Genomic DNA, 19,002 nt, shown 5'->3' with positions numbered 1-19,002 from the left:
TGAATGGTCTTGTGTTTCCTGTCTTTCATTGTAGTTGTTACCTGTCTTGTCTCACCTCCGCTGTAATTATGGTTAATTTGTATCACCTGTGTCCTGTTTGCCCCAGACAATCCTATGTTGATTGTACTATAAGTTCACCTGTGCTGTGTCTAGTCCTTGTCTATATATAACCCTCGATCTAATTCCATGTTCTTGTTAGTCCGTAAGCCTATGTTGGTGTGAATATGTGTTTGAGTGCTTGTCTCAATACCCAGTTATTTTTATTGACTGTTTGAGGAAACTTTAGTTTATTAAAGACTGTTTGAGTCCTGTTGTACACTCACCCTGACAGTAGGCTATGGACGGACCAGTTTGGACTGGGCGGACACGTTTTTTAAAATTGATTATGCTGCCCAAGAGCCCACCTGACCTCAGCCTCCCGGTGCCCATCCTGCACGTCAGTCAATCAGGCTTAGGTTTGTGGGTTTCAAGTCGGTGGGTTCTGAGCTTACTACCAGTCAATAAAATTACCTTCCAGACAATGGAGCACTGAATACTATGCTGTTATGAAAAGAGCAAACAGAGACTGAAATTAAAGATGTTAAAACATTTTAGCGTCCCAATTTTGGCATTTACCGGACAGGACACTCTTATCAAGAACGACATACGCGGCGGACATGTGACTCATCTTTAATTTGTTTTCCATGTCCTTTATTGTGCTTTATCGTCAAAATGTTTATCCAGTATTTGTGGTTATTACTTTCTAATAAATCAAAACAAGTCAAATAAAAAATTTTAGGACCAGATAAATATATTTAATTAGAACCTTGCACTTTCTGCTGTTTTATCTGCACTGAATAAAAGAGTCTGATGCATGTCTTGTTGTCCTATTCTTCATTACTCTGCCATCATTAAGTCCATCCTCTCAACATCCACCAACATCTGGTTCACTGCCTTTACTGTCAAGGACGGGTCATTCGGTCAGCCGAGAGGGTCATCAGTCGCAACCTGACGTCTCTTCAAGACGAGTACCGCTCCAGGAGGACCATCTCTGACCCCATCTGGTAAGAAATACCGGCTCTCATGTCCTCTACGGGCTCTACCTCATGCCACTTGAACAGCTTTCTCTCTAAAACAAACCCCCTGCCCCCCACTGATGACCCCCCTCCACACACACACACACACACACACACACACACACACACACACACACACACACACACACACACGCACACGCACACGCACACACGCACACACAAGCACACACACACACACACACACACACACACACACACACACACCCCCACATTGTGCTACATGCTACCTGATACACACACACACACACACACACACACAATACAATACAAGTGTGCACTATTTGTTTTAATTTGTCCTTTAGATTCTATATTATTTACTGCATAAGTAAATAGTTCCAATCTTCATCCTTATGTTTACAATTATATTTTTGAGAATGGTATCTACTGTGTAAATATTGCTTTATATTGATGTTATTCGGTGTAATGCACCGACCTCACAGACACAAATTATTGTAGTATGTACAAGTCCACACGACAATGGCTCAGGTGTGGTGTAAGGCTCAGGAGGTAGAGTGGGAATTAAAAGGTTCCCAGTTCGATCCCCAGCTACCCATGGAGTTGAAGTGTTCTTGAGCAAGACACTGTACCTGGATAAAGGCGCTCTATAAATGAACCACTTGCCATTCATTTTATTTACCACTCTATACTATAATTCAGGGAATCTGTTTGTGTGTGTGTCACCCCAAATTTGTCCCTGGCATAATTTGGACAACGTCCGACCGTTCGGACTCAAACTTGGCGTGTGTGTCTTATATAACACTGAGATGTGCAAAGCTGAATGGCAATTTGGATGGACCAACGGATATCTGTATTTGTCGGCCCGTGGGTCTGAGAAAGGGACAGACATTCTGTGTGTTCGGGAGATTGTATGCATTGGCTTCCCTGATTGGTCAACCCAAACTGTCGGTTTAACTGATTGGCCGAGCTTCGCATAACGTATAGCGAGTATAAATGGAACGACGACATCTTTCCCGACATGCATGGCCCCAAATAGGCCGGTGCCGTCCTATGCAAATCTTTGTGATTCTGATGCTTATGTCTCATAGTTAGATAATCAGAGAATCAGCAGCTATCCACACTTAAAGGGGTTCTAGGCAACTTCAGAGATCAAAAAAAGAAAAAAACTAGAAAATGTGCTCCTCGGAGCACAGGTCTCCGCCAGTACTGTTCCTGATTAATCCTGTCTTACCTATTTATGTCACATATTGTCACGTGTCACTTGACCAATGTTAGCTTGACCAATGTTACCTCACTTCAAAAAACATAAATGGCTTTTTGAAGTGACACACCTGTTCTTCTTGAAGCAATGTGCAGTGGTGGAAAGTAACTAAGTACATTTACTTAAGTACTGTACTTCAGTACAATGTTGAGGTACTTTTACTTCACTGGAGTATTTCCAATTGTCTATACTTTTACTTCTACTCCACTACATCTGAGAGGCAAATATCGTACTTTTACTCCACTACAATTATTTGAAAACTAGTTACTTTGCAGATATAAATTATTATTATTATAAAACACACATTAACCACTTTAGCCCTATTTTATACCTAGGCTATTTGAAAATTGCCGATCTACAAGCTCACAACGCGTCGCGTTGTGAGCTTGTAGATCTGCTATTTTCAAATATTTTAGTACTTCTACTTTTGATACTTTAAGTACATTTTGATACCAATACTTTTGTACTTTTACTCAAGTAAATTTTTTACTCCAGACTTTTATTTGTAACAGAGTACTTCTACATTGCAGTATTGATACTTTTACTTAAGTAAAACATTTGAGTACTTTTTCCACCACTGGTAATGTGTCATATGGGAGTCCTCGTAATTGACTGGTTTGTTTGTCCAGGAGACTTACAGTATCTCTTGTTGCTGTGTACTTTGCAGGTTTTAACTCTACCACTGTTTCTCTGTAGAGCATTCGTTCACAGGAGAAACAGACATAATTGGGTCCACTTTTCTTTTTTTTAAGAATGCGGCAGCAGCTTCATCAACTTCTAGTTCTTGTGATCTGTAGTGTCTCTTCTTACTGGTGCTATGTGCTTGTTGATGTTGTCTTTCATCTATTGAATACTGTGACCAGTGCCTTCTTTTCCTTTCGATGTTCTTTACAGACTCTTGTACTTTTTCTTCCAGAGATTGTAGCAATCTTTACTGTGTCAGCATTTGTAGCAATCTTTACTGTGTCAGCATTTGTGGCTCGTCTTCGTTTTTTGGCATTTAGGGATTCTTTGTCTCTGTTTAGTGTTCTTTGTCTCTGTTTCTTAGCTTTGGCCTTCTGCGCCTTTGCTTCTTCATCAGGTTTCAGACGATGATTTGCTGCTTCTTCAGTTTGCGTAATGGGAGTTAGTTGCATTGTGTGATCTCAGCTATGATCTCTGTTTGTACTGGAAAGTACTGTTCCTGTCTAAGCTATTTATATATTTATATTACATATTGTGATGTCACGTGAAACTTGACCAATGTTAGGTGTTCTCAGAGGGACACACACACGCACGGACGGGTGATTTGTACTGGAAGGTACTGTTCCAATCAAGACTGATTGATCCTGTCTTACCTCACTTCAAAAACATGAATAGCTTTTTGAAGTGACACACCTATTTATAGGATTTTATTTCGTCATACGTCTCGCTAGCCAATCAAAAGCATTGGTGACAACATATTGTCACCTGTCACGTGAAGCTTGACCAATGTTAGCTTGGCTAGGGGGGGGGGACACACAGCGGGACAGAACGAAAACATACTCTCCACCTCTGGCGGAGACAAAAATCACACCCAGTGTGAAGTGGGCGGTGTGGTCATCACAGTGGTCATCATAGTGATGGAAGCTCACTTTAAAAAAAAAAGATTTTTTGAAGTGCATAATCCTATTTATAGTTTATTAATGTCATCATGTGTCTCGCTAGCCAATCACAGTGCTGAATAGAGTCAGCCAATAGAGTCAGCCAATCACAGTACAGCTAGGGGTGTACTAATGAGCCAATCACAATACAGCTAATGAGGTGTCCCAACCCCACTTATAGGGGCGGCTACACCGCCCAAAAATGTCGTCAAATAGTTAGTACCGTTGACTGACAACCCCTTCAGCCAATCAGCAGTTTGTTCCCCTTCAGCCAATCAGGAGCTCATTTTCCCCACCACCAGCCAATATGGCGCAAGGGGACCTTTGAAGGGGCTATGCCGAAAATAGGTTGCTTTATTCGGATACATACGTGTCACTGGCCGCCCCTGCCGGTTCTCTGAATTTTTATTTTTAAATAGGCTCTTCCATTCGGTTTCACTCGAACTCACCACCTGATTGGCCAACCTTCGCTGGGTTAGGGTTAGGTGTGCACGCGCACACACGCACATGCACTTCATTTCATTTACGTCCCGGATACCCGGATGTCAAAACATAAGTAGTAGGGAAAATACGGATTTCAGAAAGAGGACTGTGTTTCAATGCAGGAAAACACCCCAGCATCATTATATACTGGCTGATAGAGGGGAAAAATGAGTATTGTAATCACTCGATGTACTGGTTTACAAAGAGACGAGAGTAGGCACTCCGATGATTGAAGATGTACAGGTACAAATAAAGGATATGATTGAATACAAGATTGGGAGTGTGAGGAGAAATGACCGAGGAACATGGATTGAGAGGCAACAGAGTGAGGCTGGTACATACAGTAATGACAGCTAAAGAGCTTTTCTGTACGGCATTAAGCAGAGAGAGCTTAGTTTGCTCTATAAGAGCAGGATCCCATTTTAGAGAATGCTTGTGTGAGTGTTTCTGTGTGCATGTGTGTCAAAGGGGGTAAGTGCAGCTGTTGTCAAAGGACAAGTAAGCAGGGCAAGCAGAGTTTGACAGCTTTTTTGCAGCCAAGTGTGATGTGACCCAGAGAGCCAGAATCCCATTTAATGAGTTATGTTATGTTGAGTTATGTTGAAACACTGAATTCTGTCACAGGGACTAACTAACTGTTCTAACTTTCTTAACCCATTGTTGACACCTGATTCCAGTGCATGTATAACTCCGATGTGGCATACTGTACTGCTAGTACCATGTGAAAAGAAAGTAAACTAGAAAAAGTGCTCCTCGGAGCACAGGTCTCCGCCAGGTCAGGTAGGTTATTGTGGCCTCCTGGTGGCGCTATAATAGGCCATTGTGAAAAGGGTGCCCGTTTCTTCTTAGGCCTTTCACGACAATCGGACACTGCATTCATGATTTGAGGCATTTTGTTCCAAAAATGTGTTTTGCTAGATTAGACCTGCTGGTGGCGCTATAACAGGCCAATGTTAAAAGGGTGGCATTTCTTCCTCAGCCTAGTCGGAATGTGCGTGTAAAATTTCACGGAAATCGCAAGCTGAGTGCATAATTTGAGGCATTTTGTTCAAAACGGACCAATCCTGCAAACTTTGGAAGCCAGCCTTAGCCAATGGGGATGGAATATGGGAAATCGGACAGATCCGTGTTCATCACATGGCTATAGAGATACTGTATACCGATTTGCATGACGTTTGGATAAAATCTGTAGGAGTAATATAAAGAAATTGGTTTTGCACAAAGTGTGTGTGCACAGTTTCGCAGCGACCGGGCCAACGATGCCAGAGATTAGACGGACACACGGAAGGACACACGGACGGACGGACGGACGGACGGACGGACGGACAGCAAAACATACTCTCTCGCCATGCCTTTGGCCTGACGGAGACAATTAATCAAAATGGTACTATTGGCTACTTCTGGATCTGCCAAGTCCATCAAGGTTTTTACATTACTTAAAACCCACTTATTCTCCCTGGCTTTTAATCGCATTTGAGCCTTTCTAATTTATTTTAACGTTGTATGCAGTTTGTTTTGTGTGTACTTGTAATGAAGGTGCGCACTTGTGTACATGTACAGCAGGGGTATTCAACTCGATTAGGCAGGGGCCCACAATTGTAAAATGAAGTCAGGGGCTACAGGACTGTCACAAACAAAATGTTCATGGTTAACCGTTTGGCCGTTTGTTGTGTGCTATACTGCCCTACAAAGCGCAAAGTGCAGTAACTATGTTTTTGGCACACCGACTTATTTGTGTATCCCAAAGGTCATATTAGCCTTTGTGATTTTGAGGGATAAACAATTACCTCAAGAACAGATATACAATTAGTGTAATATCACTTATATGCCGATATCTCATTTGGCTGACGCTGACCAGTTGAAACACTTTTAAACCCATTTATCATCAAATAAATTTAGTTGTTGTTACTGCACTTAGGCTTTGTAGGGCAGTATAGGTCCGATAGGACACAACAATGGACATATGATGTCCATTATGGTAAAGTATTAGGTCCTGCTTCATACTGCGTTCATGCATTTTGATGTTTGATAGGATAATGTCTGTGGCAGTCCTTTATAGTGCACAGGCTTTGAACACAAGAAAATAGGAAGTAGATATTTCAGTATGTTCTATGCACAGGTCCCTGGCATGGAAGCATCTTTGTGGGAAAAAATATTGGAGGCAGACTGGCAAGGTGAAGTGTTTTTGCAAGATTTTTGCATTTTGGTTATGTCTGAGCAATTTAGGAGGAGATCTCTGATGGTTAAACCAAAGAATAGGACCCGCACACCGTCTGAATCTTGAAAAAAAAATGTAGCTCTTAAGATTCAGATGGTGTGCGGGTCCTATTCTTTGGTTTAACCATCAGAGATCAGAGATCAGAGATCTCTAAATTGTGAAATTTTGACTTACGCACGCGTGGCCAATCCTTGAGGTGTGCATCGGCCTCCTTCACAGAAGGTTATGTCTGAGCACCCAGCTGATAATAGCACAGGCTTTTATGAGGTTTTTCATGAAAGTTGAGAGCGCTACCATCTTTCAGCCCAGAACACTTTTTAGGTCAGGATGAAAGAAACGAACTGTGCAAAAGTGGATGAAGATGGAAGATGGACAAAATCCACTCAAAACTAAAACATACCAGCATGGCTGCAGATGGAGAATTCTGTCTTTGTAATCAAGGTTCAAGGTTCAAGGTTGTACTTTATTGTTACATCTTATGTACACTGTACAGGTACATAAAGAGTAACATTTATTTTGGTTTGGCTTCCTTCAGACAATGCAGCAGCATAGGTAATAACAACATACAGCATAATGATAGAAATCGTAAAAAGATTTAAAGAAAAGAAAGAGAGTGCAAAAAAGAGCAAAAAGATAATAAAAAGAGCATCATCAAATGTACATGTGCATTCAAAAGAACTTAAAAAAACTTAAGGTATATTGTATACACCAACAGCATTTTTTCTTCAGCTGCCACCTAACTTTGTGTAAACAACTTCACAGTATATTCTATATACAGCAGAGCAGATTAGGTACAGTAGGTAGGTGCAGTTCAAGCATAATAGTGCAATGGACAACATCCTCTAAAAACTAAGAAATACAGTAGCTACAAATGGATGGAGATGGCATGTGATGGATGGACTGCACTCAAATCTCATCTGTTGCTCTTTTATGTTGATGTGGCACTGAAATGTAGAGATGTAGCTTTTGGCAAGCTACCCAGCTACATGGTTAGTAGAAGGAAGTAGTAGAAGTAGACAACATTTCTGGCTGTTTTGTTTCTTTGTACAATGAAAAGGTCTTTATACTGTACTTTAACTTTTGATACTTATTGTACCTTTACTGTACTTTCACGACACGTTGTGAACTTGTAGATCTGCTATTTACTGCTAAGTTTTTGAATATGTTTGTCTGTGACTTTCGTGGCCTAAAGTAGGGACACCAGGATTAACCCATTAAAACTGGGAGAGCATCTATTTTAGCTATATATATATAGCAACAGAAGTTTTTCAGAAAACTGTTAGGATTTAGAACAGTGGTTTAAAACAGCAGTTCTCAAAAATAGCAGATATACAAGCTCTAAGCGCGATTGTGCCTTTTTTTTTTACACAAATCTTCTCTTCTGGGTGTCCTTGCCACAACACATTTCAGATGGGGGTCCAAATATATATCAATTTTGGGGTCCATGGCATGAATTAATGTAGTGGTTGCAAAGGTATTAATTGATTGCCCGAGTCCCGTGGTCAGAGTTATGGTCCGGTTCTGATAAATATGAAGTAGTTCCGGTAGGTTAGTAGATTTGGTGGGGGCCGCTCATTAAAAATAAATTAATTTTAAAAACTAGCGTCATTTGTATTGTTGACCTATTTCTACCATATAGAGCAGGTTTCGTTCAATTTCGACCCCTCTGTCACATGGTACTATTTTTTGTGTCATATATTTTGTGCGTGAGTAGGCTGCCGCGGCGTAGTGATTCTGGACACAAACATTAGTACCATGTGACAGAGGGGTCGAAATTGAACGAAACCTGCTCTATATGGTAGAAATAGGTCAACAATACAAATGACGCTAGTTTTTTAAATTAATCTATTTTTAATGAGCAGCCCCCACCAAATCTACTAATCTACCGGAACTACTTCATATTTATCAGAACCGGACCATAACTCTGACCACGGGACTCGGGCAATCAATTAATTCCTTTGCAACCACTGCATTAATGGTAAGTATTTCCTGCAGAAAATACTCAAAAAATCTGAACTAACCCTTTAATGGGTTAAAGTGGTTTAAACCACAGTGCAAATCGAATGCACCAGACACACATGCACGCATGCACACACTCATGCCCGCACGCATGCACCAGTCTTCAATGCACTGCGTTGAAAGCAAAGCCGTTGTCATTTTTCCTCCCCCTCAGGATCTCACTTACTCCCTAGTCCCCACCTTACAGCGCCTACTCAGAGCCTGAGAAAAACAACCTATTTGTGTCTCTCAGCAGTTTGTGTCTCTTCCAAATATGTCATTTAATTAACAGTGTGCTATGATGAAGGCCCAAAACATACCAATGACTAATTCAGAGGCTTAATACAACCCGTCGACCTTTACAACCAGATAATAATTAATAACTAGCAAAATTGGTGCAGACACTCACTTGACGCATTTTGCCCTTTGTGTTTTCCATGCACCATAGATAATCAAAATAAGGCCCATAATGTCTTAAAATAACTGTAATTAGACATGTAGCACTTCAGACGAAACGTGACAAATAAAAAAATTACCTAGTGTGTAGAGACTACATACAATGGTAGAATTACTCTGCCTGAGGAGATCAGGCTCGCTGAGTCTTGTTATACATTTCTTCTTAAAGGGATAGTTCACCCCCAAAAAAATCTTTTTTTCTATCGATTAGTCACCCCGTGGAGACTTGAATTCATGGATATTTTTTTGTTTTTGTCGCATTCCTAAGCCAATAATCTGATGACCAGCGGACCGGTAGGCAGTGGTACCGGTAGGAGACACAAAGGAGACTCTTTGTGTCTTTGGTTCACAGTATGTTAAAGTCAAACCCCAAACTCAATTTGTCTTTAAGGGATTTAGGAATTGAGCAGGTAGATGAAACAAAACTACTTGGTGTTACATTAGACAGTCATCGAACATGGTCTACTCACATTGAAAACATAACTAAGAAAATGGGAGAGGGTTTGTCCATGATCATGAGATGTGCTGAGTTTTTAACACCAACATCTGCTGTCCAGGTTATCCAGGCACTATTATCCAGTTCATCCCATCTTGGCTAATGTCTGGCTGTGTTGCCCGGTGCAACTAAAAGGGACCTGCGTAAATTACAAATAGCCCATAATAAGGCAGCTTGTCTTGCTCTTAAGCGCAATACTAGATCCAATACACTATTAATTCATCAGAATCTGTCATGGCTTTTGGTGGAGCATTCAGTAGATGCCAGTCTGGCTGTATTTATTAGGAATATTTGTTTAAGGAAAAAAACGAAATGCTTATATAAGGATATTCAGTATACCAGTAATAGACACAGAATTAACACCAGACATGTAGTGATGGGTCGATTTACATTGCCTAAGCCAAGAACAAATGAAGAATACAGTCTTGTACAGGGCAATGACTTTTTGGAACTCTCTACCAGTATGTATACATTGAGGGTAAAAGGCATTTAAATCTGGAAGAATAAGTGTAATTCTGTTTATTTCACTATCTTGTATATTGTGTGTATAAACTAACCGTGTTTTTATGCTGTAAAGTATTATATATTTGTTAACTTGCTTTTGCTTTTTGTATGTTTGTATATTGTTCTGTGTGGACCTTTCTCTCCCTGGGAAGTAGACTAATACTTACATAATAATAACATACTAACAGTTCAGTTTAATGTGAAATCTGATATTTGGAATTCGATGAGATTTTTTCTAAATTATACAAGCGACAGAAAAATGAAAAATATAGCTTACATTTTAATTGGTTGTGGGGACCATCGGTAAGGGACGTGGATATTGCACTGGTCTAGTATGTATGGTTCTTTTAGTTATGGGGTCACAAATGTCATGTTTAGGGCCATCAAATTCCTGCTAGTCCTGGTCTGTACTGTCTCCTTTGCTTTCCAGTATTCTGAACAGATTAGCTCTTAAAGGGATATTTCACTTTCAAAAAAACTTTTGGTCATGTTATCATCTACTCAGGCCTTTGTGAACCCCCCAGACAGTTTTTAAGTTGCTTGATTAATTATTTAGATATTTGATATTCATTTTATCCGACACGCCCCCTTCCTATACAAACCCATTGTAACTTCAAACTCAATTTTAACCATGTTAGATTCATCAAAAACACCCGTCCTTGATTCTGGTGACTCACCCTGCCCTCCTAATGCGTGAGGGGGCCGTGTTTTTCCGATTACTTTTTTCATTTATTTTATTTCAATTTTTTATTGAATTTTGTTTCATTTTCCAAAAAATATATAAAAAATAAATGAAAAAAGTAATTGAAAAAACACGGCCCCCTCACGCATTAGGAGGGCAGGGTGAGTCACCAGAACCAAGGACGGGTGTTTTTGATGAATCTAACATGGTTAAAATGGAGTTTGAAGTTACAATGGGTTTGTATAGGAAGGGGGCGTGTCTGATAAAATGAATATCAAATATCAAAATAATTAATCAAGCAACTTAAAAACTGTCTGGGGGGTTAACAAAGGCCTGAGTAGATGATAAAAAGACCAAAAGTTTTTTTGAAAGTGAAATATCCCTTTAAAACTACTTATTCAAAAGCATAAACCTGAATTAGACAATGGATATTATGTCAACGGGTAAGCAAGTGTCACTGGGTTTTCACTTTGTGGCATGACTTTACAAAACTCATGTTACACTTTAATGAACCACACAATATATCATTTTCGTACATTTCACACAGCAACTCTAAAGATTATTCAACAAGTAATAGTGTTACATTTTCCTGTGTGGAGTAGAAACTCTAAAACCTGCAGTGCAGCGAAATCTGCATTCTGTTTCTTCACTGTACTGGAGGTCTGTGGGTTTGGGTGAATAGAGACAGATAAACAGCCCCTATACTGCTTGTTCAATGATAGAAGCATCAAGAAGATGTTGAAAGTTTGTATAAAAATGCAACAATATCAGCTGAGTACATGATGCCACTTTAAGTTGAAAATCCTCAGTGTTAAGTTAACCATTTCCATTTAGTCTCAGAGTTACAGACCCATAAAGGTGCATTTGGTTCCTAACAATCAATTATTTAACTGGGGGGACCCCTTGGAACCTCCTCAAAGACTCCTGATTGGCAACCAGTGATCTAGCTTATGTTATAATGACTAATATATATGAAGATATAATTCCTCAATAATGCTCATAATAAGATGGCACCATTTCAGTCTACTCAATCTGTGTCTCATTGGTAGACTATGGACAGTTGGGAAGCCTGCCTACCAATGACACCATCAATGGGAATTCTAAGCTAATAGAAACTACAGCCTTTCGCCTCCTGGAAAGGTCATGCTGAAATAGAAGCCATTGTTTTTGCGTTCATAAAAAAATAATAAAACATTTTGAAATGACCAAACCTGCCTACCGATGTTGTCACTGGTAGGCAGGTTTCTGAAATGTCCACAGCCCTCCTCTGAGACACAGACTGAATAGACGGAAATAGTGCCATGCCATCTATAATGAGCATTAGTGTGGACCGATTATATGAAGATAGGTTGAAAATGGGTGAAGTTGTCCTCTAAGCCGTAGTTTACATTGAAACCTTCCTAGATTTTTGAGGCGTTAACCTTGGACATGAAGTTTAAGTTGTTATCTCTGCACGGTTCACCTCAGTCCAGGCAGCTGTGGGCTGTCAGTCTTTCAATATAAATTCTGTGAAGAATGATCATAATTTCACTGTGAAGGATCGATTCATCTATTCATTCTAAGACACACACACCCTAGTGACCCTACAGAGACACTTTTAACATGACAGACTGCAGGCACTCTTGGCAAATGTACAATTACAGCAAGCACTTGTGTGATTGGATCCCTCACTGTGAGAGTAAAGGATGTTCCTATGTTTAGCCATGCTTGACAATAGAGCTAGCTTTATTCTAACAGGGGGAGTAAACAAAGGAAAACGCCCAATCAGATTGATCTGTTTCAGCAGAAAAAAAGAAAAAGAAAAGAGAAAGCCTCCATGCAGACTTTTTGAAATTCATAAACTAATACTTGTCCTGGATGCTTATACAGTATACTATTATGTTGTTACTTTCAGAATGGCTGTAGCTATATAAACTACATATATTTAGAAGCCTTTTCATTATTTCATGCAGTGAAAAACGAATAGTCTCTGTTTGACATTCACAAGATTGCTCTGGCTACAGGGGTAGAATCTTGAGGAAGAATGTAGGCCTGATACTGTAGCTACTGTATTGTTTTGGTACAGCCTGTCTTGTTATGGTTCAGTTTGTCCTTAGCTAGAGTATAACTATGGTCTGATCCAAACTGAATATGTGCTTTTTAAAATGGATTCATTTTGTCAACCGTCCGTGAACTATAGCATTAGTAGTCACGTGGAGTATTCATTTGAGGTGTCAATGATTGGTTTTCATTTGATCAGACATTATTTTAAAAAGAAAAACCCATGGTGCTTGCTTCCTTAAATTAAACAATCCTTAAATTGTTGTGCCCTCCATATTTTTTTGGGGGAAAAAACAACAACTATCTGGCATTGTTTCTACACTTGATGTACTTGGATGACCTCAATTGAAGGACCACAGCGTCGGCCTTATTACATAGATTATTGTCCCAGTAACTTAGCTGAATAACTGAGTCCGTTTTGGTTAAACAGCGATTGTAAATCAGTCTGTTCTTTTTTGGGGGGAATATTTTATTTTGTTTCAATTCAATCTTCAAATGTAAGCACCATTGTGAACAGTTAGGAAATCTGCCTGACAATAATATACACTTTTAGATTTCATGCCCTTTTAAAACTATTTACTGTATGTGTATGTGACAAACGTTATATTTTATTTTATATTTCAGTCCTCCAGTAGGCTACTACGTCATAATTATACTGACCGGGGTCCCCCAAGGGTCTAGGCCTATACTTGGTCCCCATCTTTTTCCCTTCAACACTCTTCACTGAAAATAGCAGATCTACAAGCTTCCATGAGTTGTTGATCTGCTATTTTCGCCACATGTTTGCCTATTTTCGGGATGCTATGGTTCATTTGGTTGAAAATGGCACCCATGTCAGAGCGGAAGCAGAGGAAAGGATGAGGAATGCCAGGGATACAGGGAACCTGTTAGCAGGCCCTGCACAGCTGCACTCCACAGGTGTTTGGGATGGGCAAACATTGCAAAACATTGCAAACACACCAATCCCCAACCCTAAACAGTCACCTGCTTCAAAGTGGATAACACGTTTAAGGGACTGACCTGTTCTGTTAGCCGCTTTGTCCTCAAGAAGAAGCCCAGAAGACACCCTATGACCACAGCCAGCACCGACAAGATAAGGAGTCCATTCTGTTTACAAACATTCTTCACCCTTGCCCACACTGCGTCCAAAGCCTCAACCATCGCGAGTCACTTATCCCTGCTGTATCAGCAACCCATGCATATATACATATGAGGTTGAGGCGTGAGGATGAATAGAAAGGGAAGAAAGAAAAAACCTCAAGCAGGATATGGAAAAAGAAACCAAGGAAAAAAATCAGGAATGGCGGGGAGGTGTCGTCCAGTTGACTTCCACGTTTTAATGCACATTTGGACTGAGCATCCCTCTTGTCCTTTCACCGTGGCAATCTGCGCCCAGCTAAGAAGATCAGCATAGTTTCCCGCCTGTCCCCTCCCACCTAACTCCACCCACTGGGGCCTAACTTCCCATGTTCGCCACACACGACCACAAGGCGGCTGCGACAGCTGTTGGCTACGTCCCCTGGGTGAACATCAGCAATCCTGTTAGAGTGGGACTGTATAAAGAGGCCTGCTTCAGGATTAAAGATCCACAAGTGATTGGACAAAGGTCACACAGTGGGGGTGGTTAACACCAGGCCTCTCTGTGGTGTGGATTGGTGGCCTGCCATTGTTGGCTAAATGTGAGCATACAGTAGCTCATGATGCTGCGACTAACCAAATTTGAATCTTAATTAACGTGTGGCAGTGAATAAATGATTAGTAACATTCAGTCACAAAAACACAGCAGTTTTCTGCTCTTCACAAGAAACAAGTCTAGAATGGCTGTAAAGTGATACATAATTCCCCGTCCTCTCCATTTTGGTCTATCGTTATTTCAACTTCACAAATGAACAAAGAGGGAACACAGTGTACAATGAAGCCAGTGAAGTTCATAGAGATCATAATTAGTAGACTTCTCTCTCAACGTCACTGTAAGACTTTGTTTCTTTATTTCTTCAACTTGTTTTTTTTTAAAATTTCTATTAAACTATTTTAAATATATATTTTTTCTTCTTTTTTTTTTCAGTTTTCATTGTTTCACTGTCAAAATAGAGCACCCCTAATAGAGAATACACAGTGGCAAAATATCTGACTATGTACAGACTCCGTGAGCACAGCCTTGTCATTGAATGAAGACACCACAGGTTAGGCAGACCTGACTCCCAAGAAAGACAGATTGTACACCCACTGGACACAAGATGAGCTGGAAACCAAGCTGCACTACCTGCCAAGTGTACAGCAATGTGCAAAAACAGCAGCAGGATTTGTGCGCTGTTAATCCCACAAACCGTTGGACCAATCAGTGCCAAACTTCTTGTGCACACTGCCAGTAGGCCAACTTATGAAGCCTTGTCCAAATTTGGAGTATTAATCCTACGTATAATTAACCAAACCTCTGTTCGCCACACTCCCTGTTCCGCACGCTTCTCCTGACTGGCTTGAGCAATAGAGACTACAAATTCACGCCCACTATTGAGACAGCGCACCCACTCGAGGTACGGGAGAACGATGTACTGCAGCTGTCAATGCAATCCATATGAGAGGATATTTTAAAATAATCGGACATGAACTGGAGATATAGATTTGAATAAAAATATGTTTCCAAATGTATGGAGTGTCTTTGTCAACATATCTTCTTGTTTTCTCAAAAGTTGATGTGTTTCACATTTAATTTGCCACTTGAATGGGTTACCCATAATGTTAACACAGCAGAGGGGAGACGGCAGACAGACAAGTAGTTGCATTTCAGTGACATCACTGTCTTTACGAGCACAGAGCGCCGACTTTGAAGAGGGTAATTCTCATCCCAATCCCGACGGACTTTGTTCACGTCTATATTTTGAACATGTCATATTAATTATCTACCTCCGACGGTACATGACAAATGGGTTTACCGTTGTTGTATTAACTTGCCTGAATGTAGTTGGGGAAATAACCCAACTAAATGGAAGAGTGACATTTTCAACCACTTCTTAGTGAATTCTCCAGGTTAGTATTAATATACAATTAGTCTTGCAAGATGCTGTTTGGATAATTGTCCAAAATAAATTGCTTAAAAAAATGATACATGAGAGACACAAATGTTTCTGGGTATTGAAAACCTCAAGGGATGCGTCCGTGACGTATATACCATGTGACCACTTAAACTTTAGATTTCCAATGCTAGCACTTTTGACACGCTGATGGAGTATATTATAGTATATTGTGGTTTGTATAGATGGCAGATATGTCACATTAAATGGACAAATCAAACAAATGGGACACTTTATTAGAACACAAAAAAAATCGCTACAGCCTCAGTAGTCAACCAGTGAAATTACGGTGTTTTACGATGCCTCTCATAGGGATTGCATTGACAGCTGCAGTACATCGTTCCCCTGTACCTCGAGTGGGTGCACTGTCTCAATAGTGGACGTGAATTTGTAGGCGGCCGTGTGTCTCTATTGATCTGAACTTGCACACAGGCATTGACCATTAGCATATGCACACAACCACGATGCCTGTTTTTCTCTTTCCCAAAATGTTAGCTGTTTATTAGCGTTTTTGTGTAAACACCGAAGATTCCGAGTTCGGCCTATGGGACCATCTTACAGCCCCGCAAGCTATGGGATGATCATCTCTAGCCGCTGCCACACAGAGAGAACGCTGGAACACACACACACTGCACACATGCAAAGCCTGTGTCCACATACACTGCGTTTTATGAGCGGGAGGGCGCTTTGGATATCATCTTCAGAGCACTAGCATGCAGATTGACACGTGCAATGTTAGAATCCAGGATGTGTTATTAGCACACATTGCTTAGCTCAAACAGCTTAAACATCAACTTCTCATTGGTGTGTGGGTGGCAACCATTCCACGGCGGGTTGTAAATGACCGGGTTGTCACACACAACCCAAGGGATCCGCGAAGCATTCGCGGGGGTTCCGCGACGACCTGACTCACAGCTGTGTAGACTAGGTACTGCACTTTGGTATACAAGTACTCTACTGGTATACAACTTTCTTCACTTAATTTATAGAACAAATTGAAGGATGTTCCGACCGGATGTTCTGACCGGATATTCTGACCGGGTCACATAATGTCACATCCATTTTTTTCTATTCACTGTTTGCTTGGTTGCTCTATGGATTTGACATCCTGTCAAATCTGATATGTCAACTATGTTGGCTAATTATTATCAGTAATCTTGTCATGGATAATCAGGTATTCCAATTATGTTGTAGATTTTCATTTTTATACTGCAATCATATTATTTGTAAATTCTATATATCCATATTTTGTTGTTGACAAATCAGGTTCTATTAATATTTGTATTGTGTTATACATAGGTAGAGGCCTCGTATAAGCCCTTTGGGCTTCTTGCCTCCTCATGGCACTTTTCTTTTTATATTTTGTGTACAGTTTTTTGTATTGTTTTTACATTGTGCTAAATAAATCAAATCAAATCAAGAGACAGAGAGAGAGAGAGAGAGAGAGAGAGAGAGAGAGAGAGAGAGAGAGAGAGAGAGAGAGAGAGAGAGAGAGAGAGAGAGAGAGAGAGAGAGAGAGAGAGGGGGGGGGCAAGGAGATCTTCATGTGAAGGTCACCCTGGGATTTTAAGACAGATTAAATATAGCAATATTACAAAATGTCACAATTGATTATGCCAAGATAAATGTCAGAAATGCAAGGAGAAAATAGTTATCACTGTGATATTTAATGTGAATGTGTCCATTGAAGGTGCATTCAAAAGATTGTGTCTTCTGCTGTAATGGCAGTAGTGGCGTGCATTGTGGCTTTCCATTCCATAATAATGCCTTTAAAAGCCTTTTGAGAACATACTGGGCATTAGCAGAAATGCAGCTGATGGACATTTCTGAGATGGCTATTATAATTGGAGAGAATTCAACAGCTTGTCATGTGAGATGAGCCACATTTCTATTGTAGACGGTATAACTGGGAATGGGAATTGATACGATTTTATTGATACCAATGCCTTCTGCTTATTGGTCTGAATCTTTATCAATTCCATTATTAATTCCTGATAAAATGCATTTGTGGAAAACGATTAGATTCTAGATTTTCAACTGTTTTATAACCTCTGAGTCTGAACACAGTAGAAAAAAGGCATGCATGTCTGCCTAATAACGTTAAAATGAATTGCAATGATATTTATCTTTTCAGCAGCGTAGACAGTATAACAGTGGCAGATTAATTTCTGCATGACATTTGCACACTTTAACAACACCTTTAATGTGACTGCACCTCGTTGAGACTTTGATGTTGAGAGTGTGACTCTTATTTATTTGTAGGATAATGATGTGAGCAGCCACACTGAAGAAGGATAATGTTCTATAAACATGTTGAATGTGAGTGATGTGTTGCACATGACTTGTTGAAAGTGATGTCCTGTAAATTTTGATGGATTTCGATTGTTGTTGCCAGGCCGAAAGGCATGGCGAGAGAGTATGTTTTACCCCCTGTCCGTCAGTCCGTCCGTCCGTGTGTCCTGTCCATCCGCGAGCAGCTAATCTCCGGCACCGTTGGCCCGGTCGCTGCGAAACTGTGCACACACACTCCCTGGATGCCAATTCAGAACCTCTGCCCCATTGTTCACATGGGCCTGTTATAGCGCCACCTGGAGGCCGATTTGTGCAAAACCCATTTTTTTAATATTACTCCTACAGATTTTATCCAAACGTCATGCAAATCGGTACACAGTATCTCTATAGTCATGTGATCAACACGGATCTGTCCGATTTCCCATATTCCCTTTTCATTACCTAAGATTGGTTTCCAAAGTTTGCAGGATTAATAATAATAATAATAATAATAATAATAATAATAATAATACATTTTATTTGTATTGCACTTTACATTTGAAACAAACCTCAAAGTGCTACAGTACATACTAAAACAAGATAAAGAAAACCATTTGCAAGATAATCAAAAAGTCTAGGGATTGGTCCGTTTTGAACAAAATGCCTCAAATTATGCACGCAGCTTGTGATTTCCGTGAAATTTCACACGCACATTCCCACTAGACCAAGGAAGAAATGCCACCCTTTTCACATTGGCCTGTTATAGCGCCACCAGCAGGCCCTTAGTCCTCACAGGAACCTTACAGCAGTGTAAGTGTAAACAACCAAAATGTCTCACTTGCCATCTGGTGCTGCAGTTCACATGA

The 19,002-nt window shown here is 40.3% G+C and overlaps 1 protein-coding gene across 1 annotated transcript in view; it reads right to left on the bottom strand.

Moving 5' to 3' along the window:
- slc1a7b (solute carrier family 1 member 7b) overlaps positions 1 to 13,955 on the bottom strand; it is a gene marked incomplete at its 5' end in the record, with an annotated part of 39,444 nt that extends 25,489 nt beyond the window's left edge. Inside the window, one exon of the mRNA XM_080430668.1 lies at positions 13,815 to 13,955. Coding sequence (XP_080286794.1) covers positions 13,815 to 13,955 — 141 coding nt within the window. The remainder of the gene's footprint in view (positions 1 to 13,814) is intronic.
- Positions 13,956 to 19,002: the final 5,047 nt, after the last annotated feature.

This window comes from Gymnoscopelus braueri, assembly GCF_963280865.1.
Source record: "Gymnoscopelus braueri genome assembly, chromosome: 6".
NCBI lineage: Eukaryota > Metazoa > Chordata > Actinopteri > Myctophiformes > Myctophidae > Gymnoscopelus > Gymnoscopelus braueri.
Note: the sequence above shows the minus strand (reverse complement) of the source record. Positions and strands in the feature narration are given on the sequence as shown.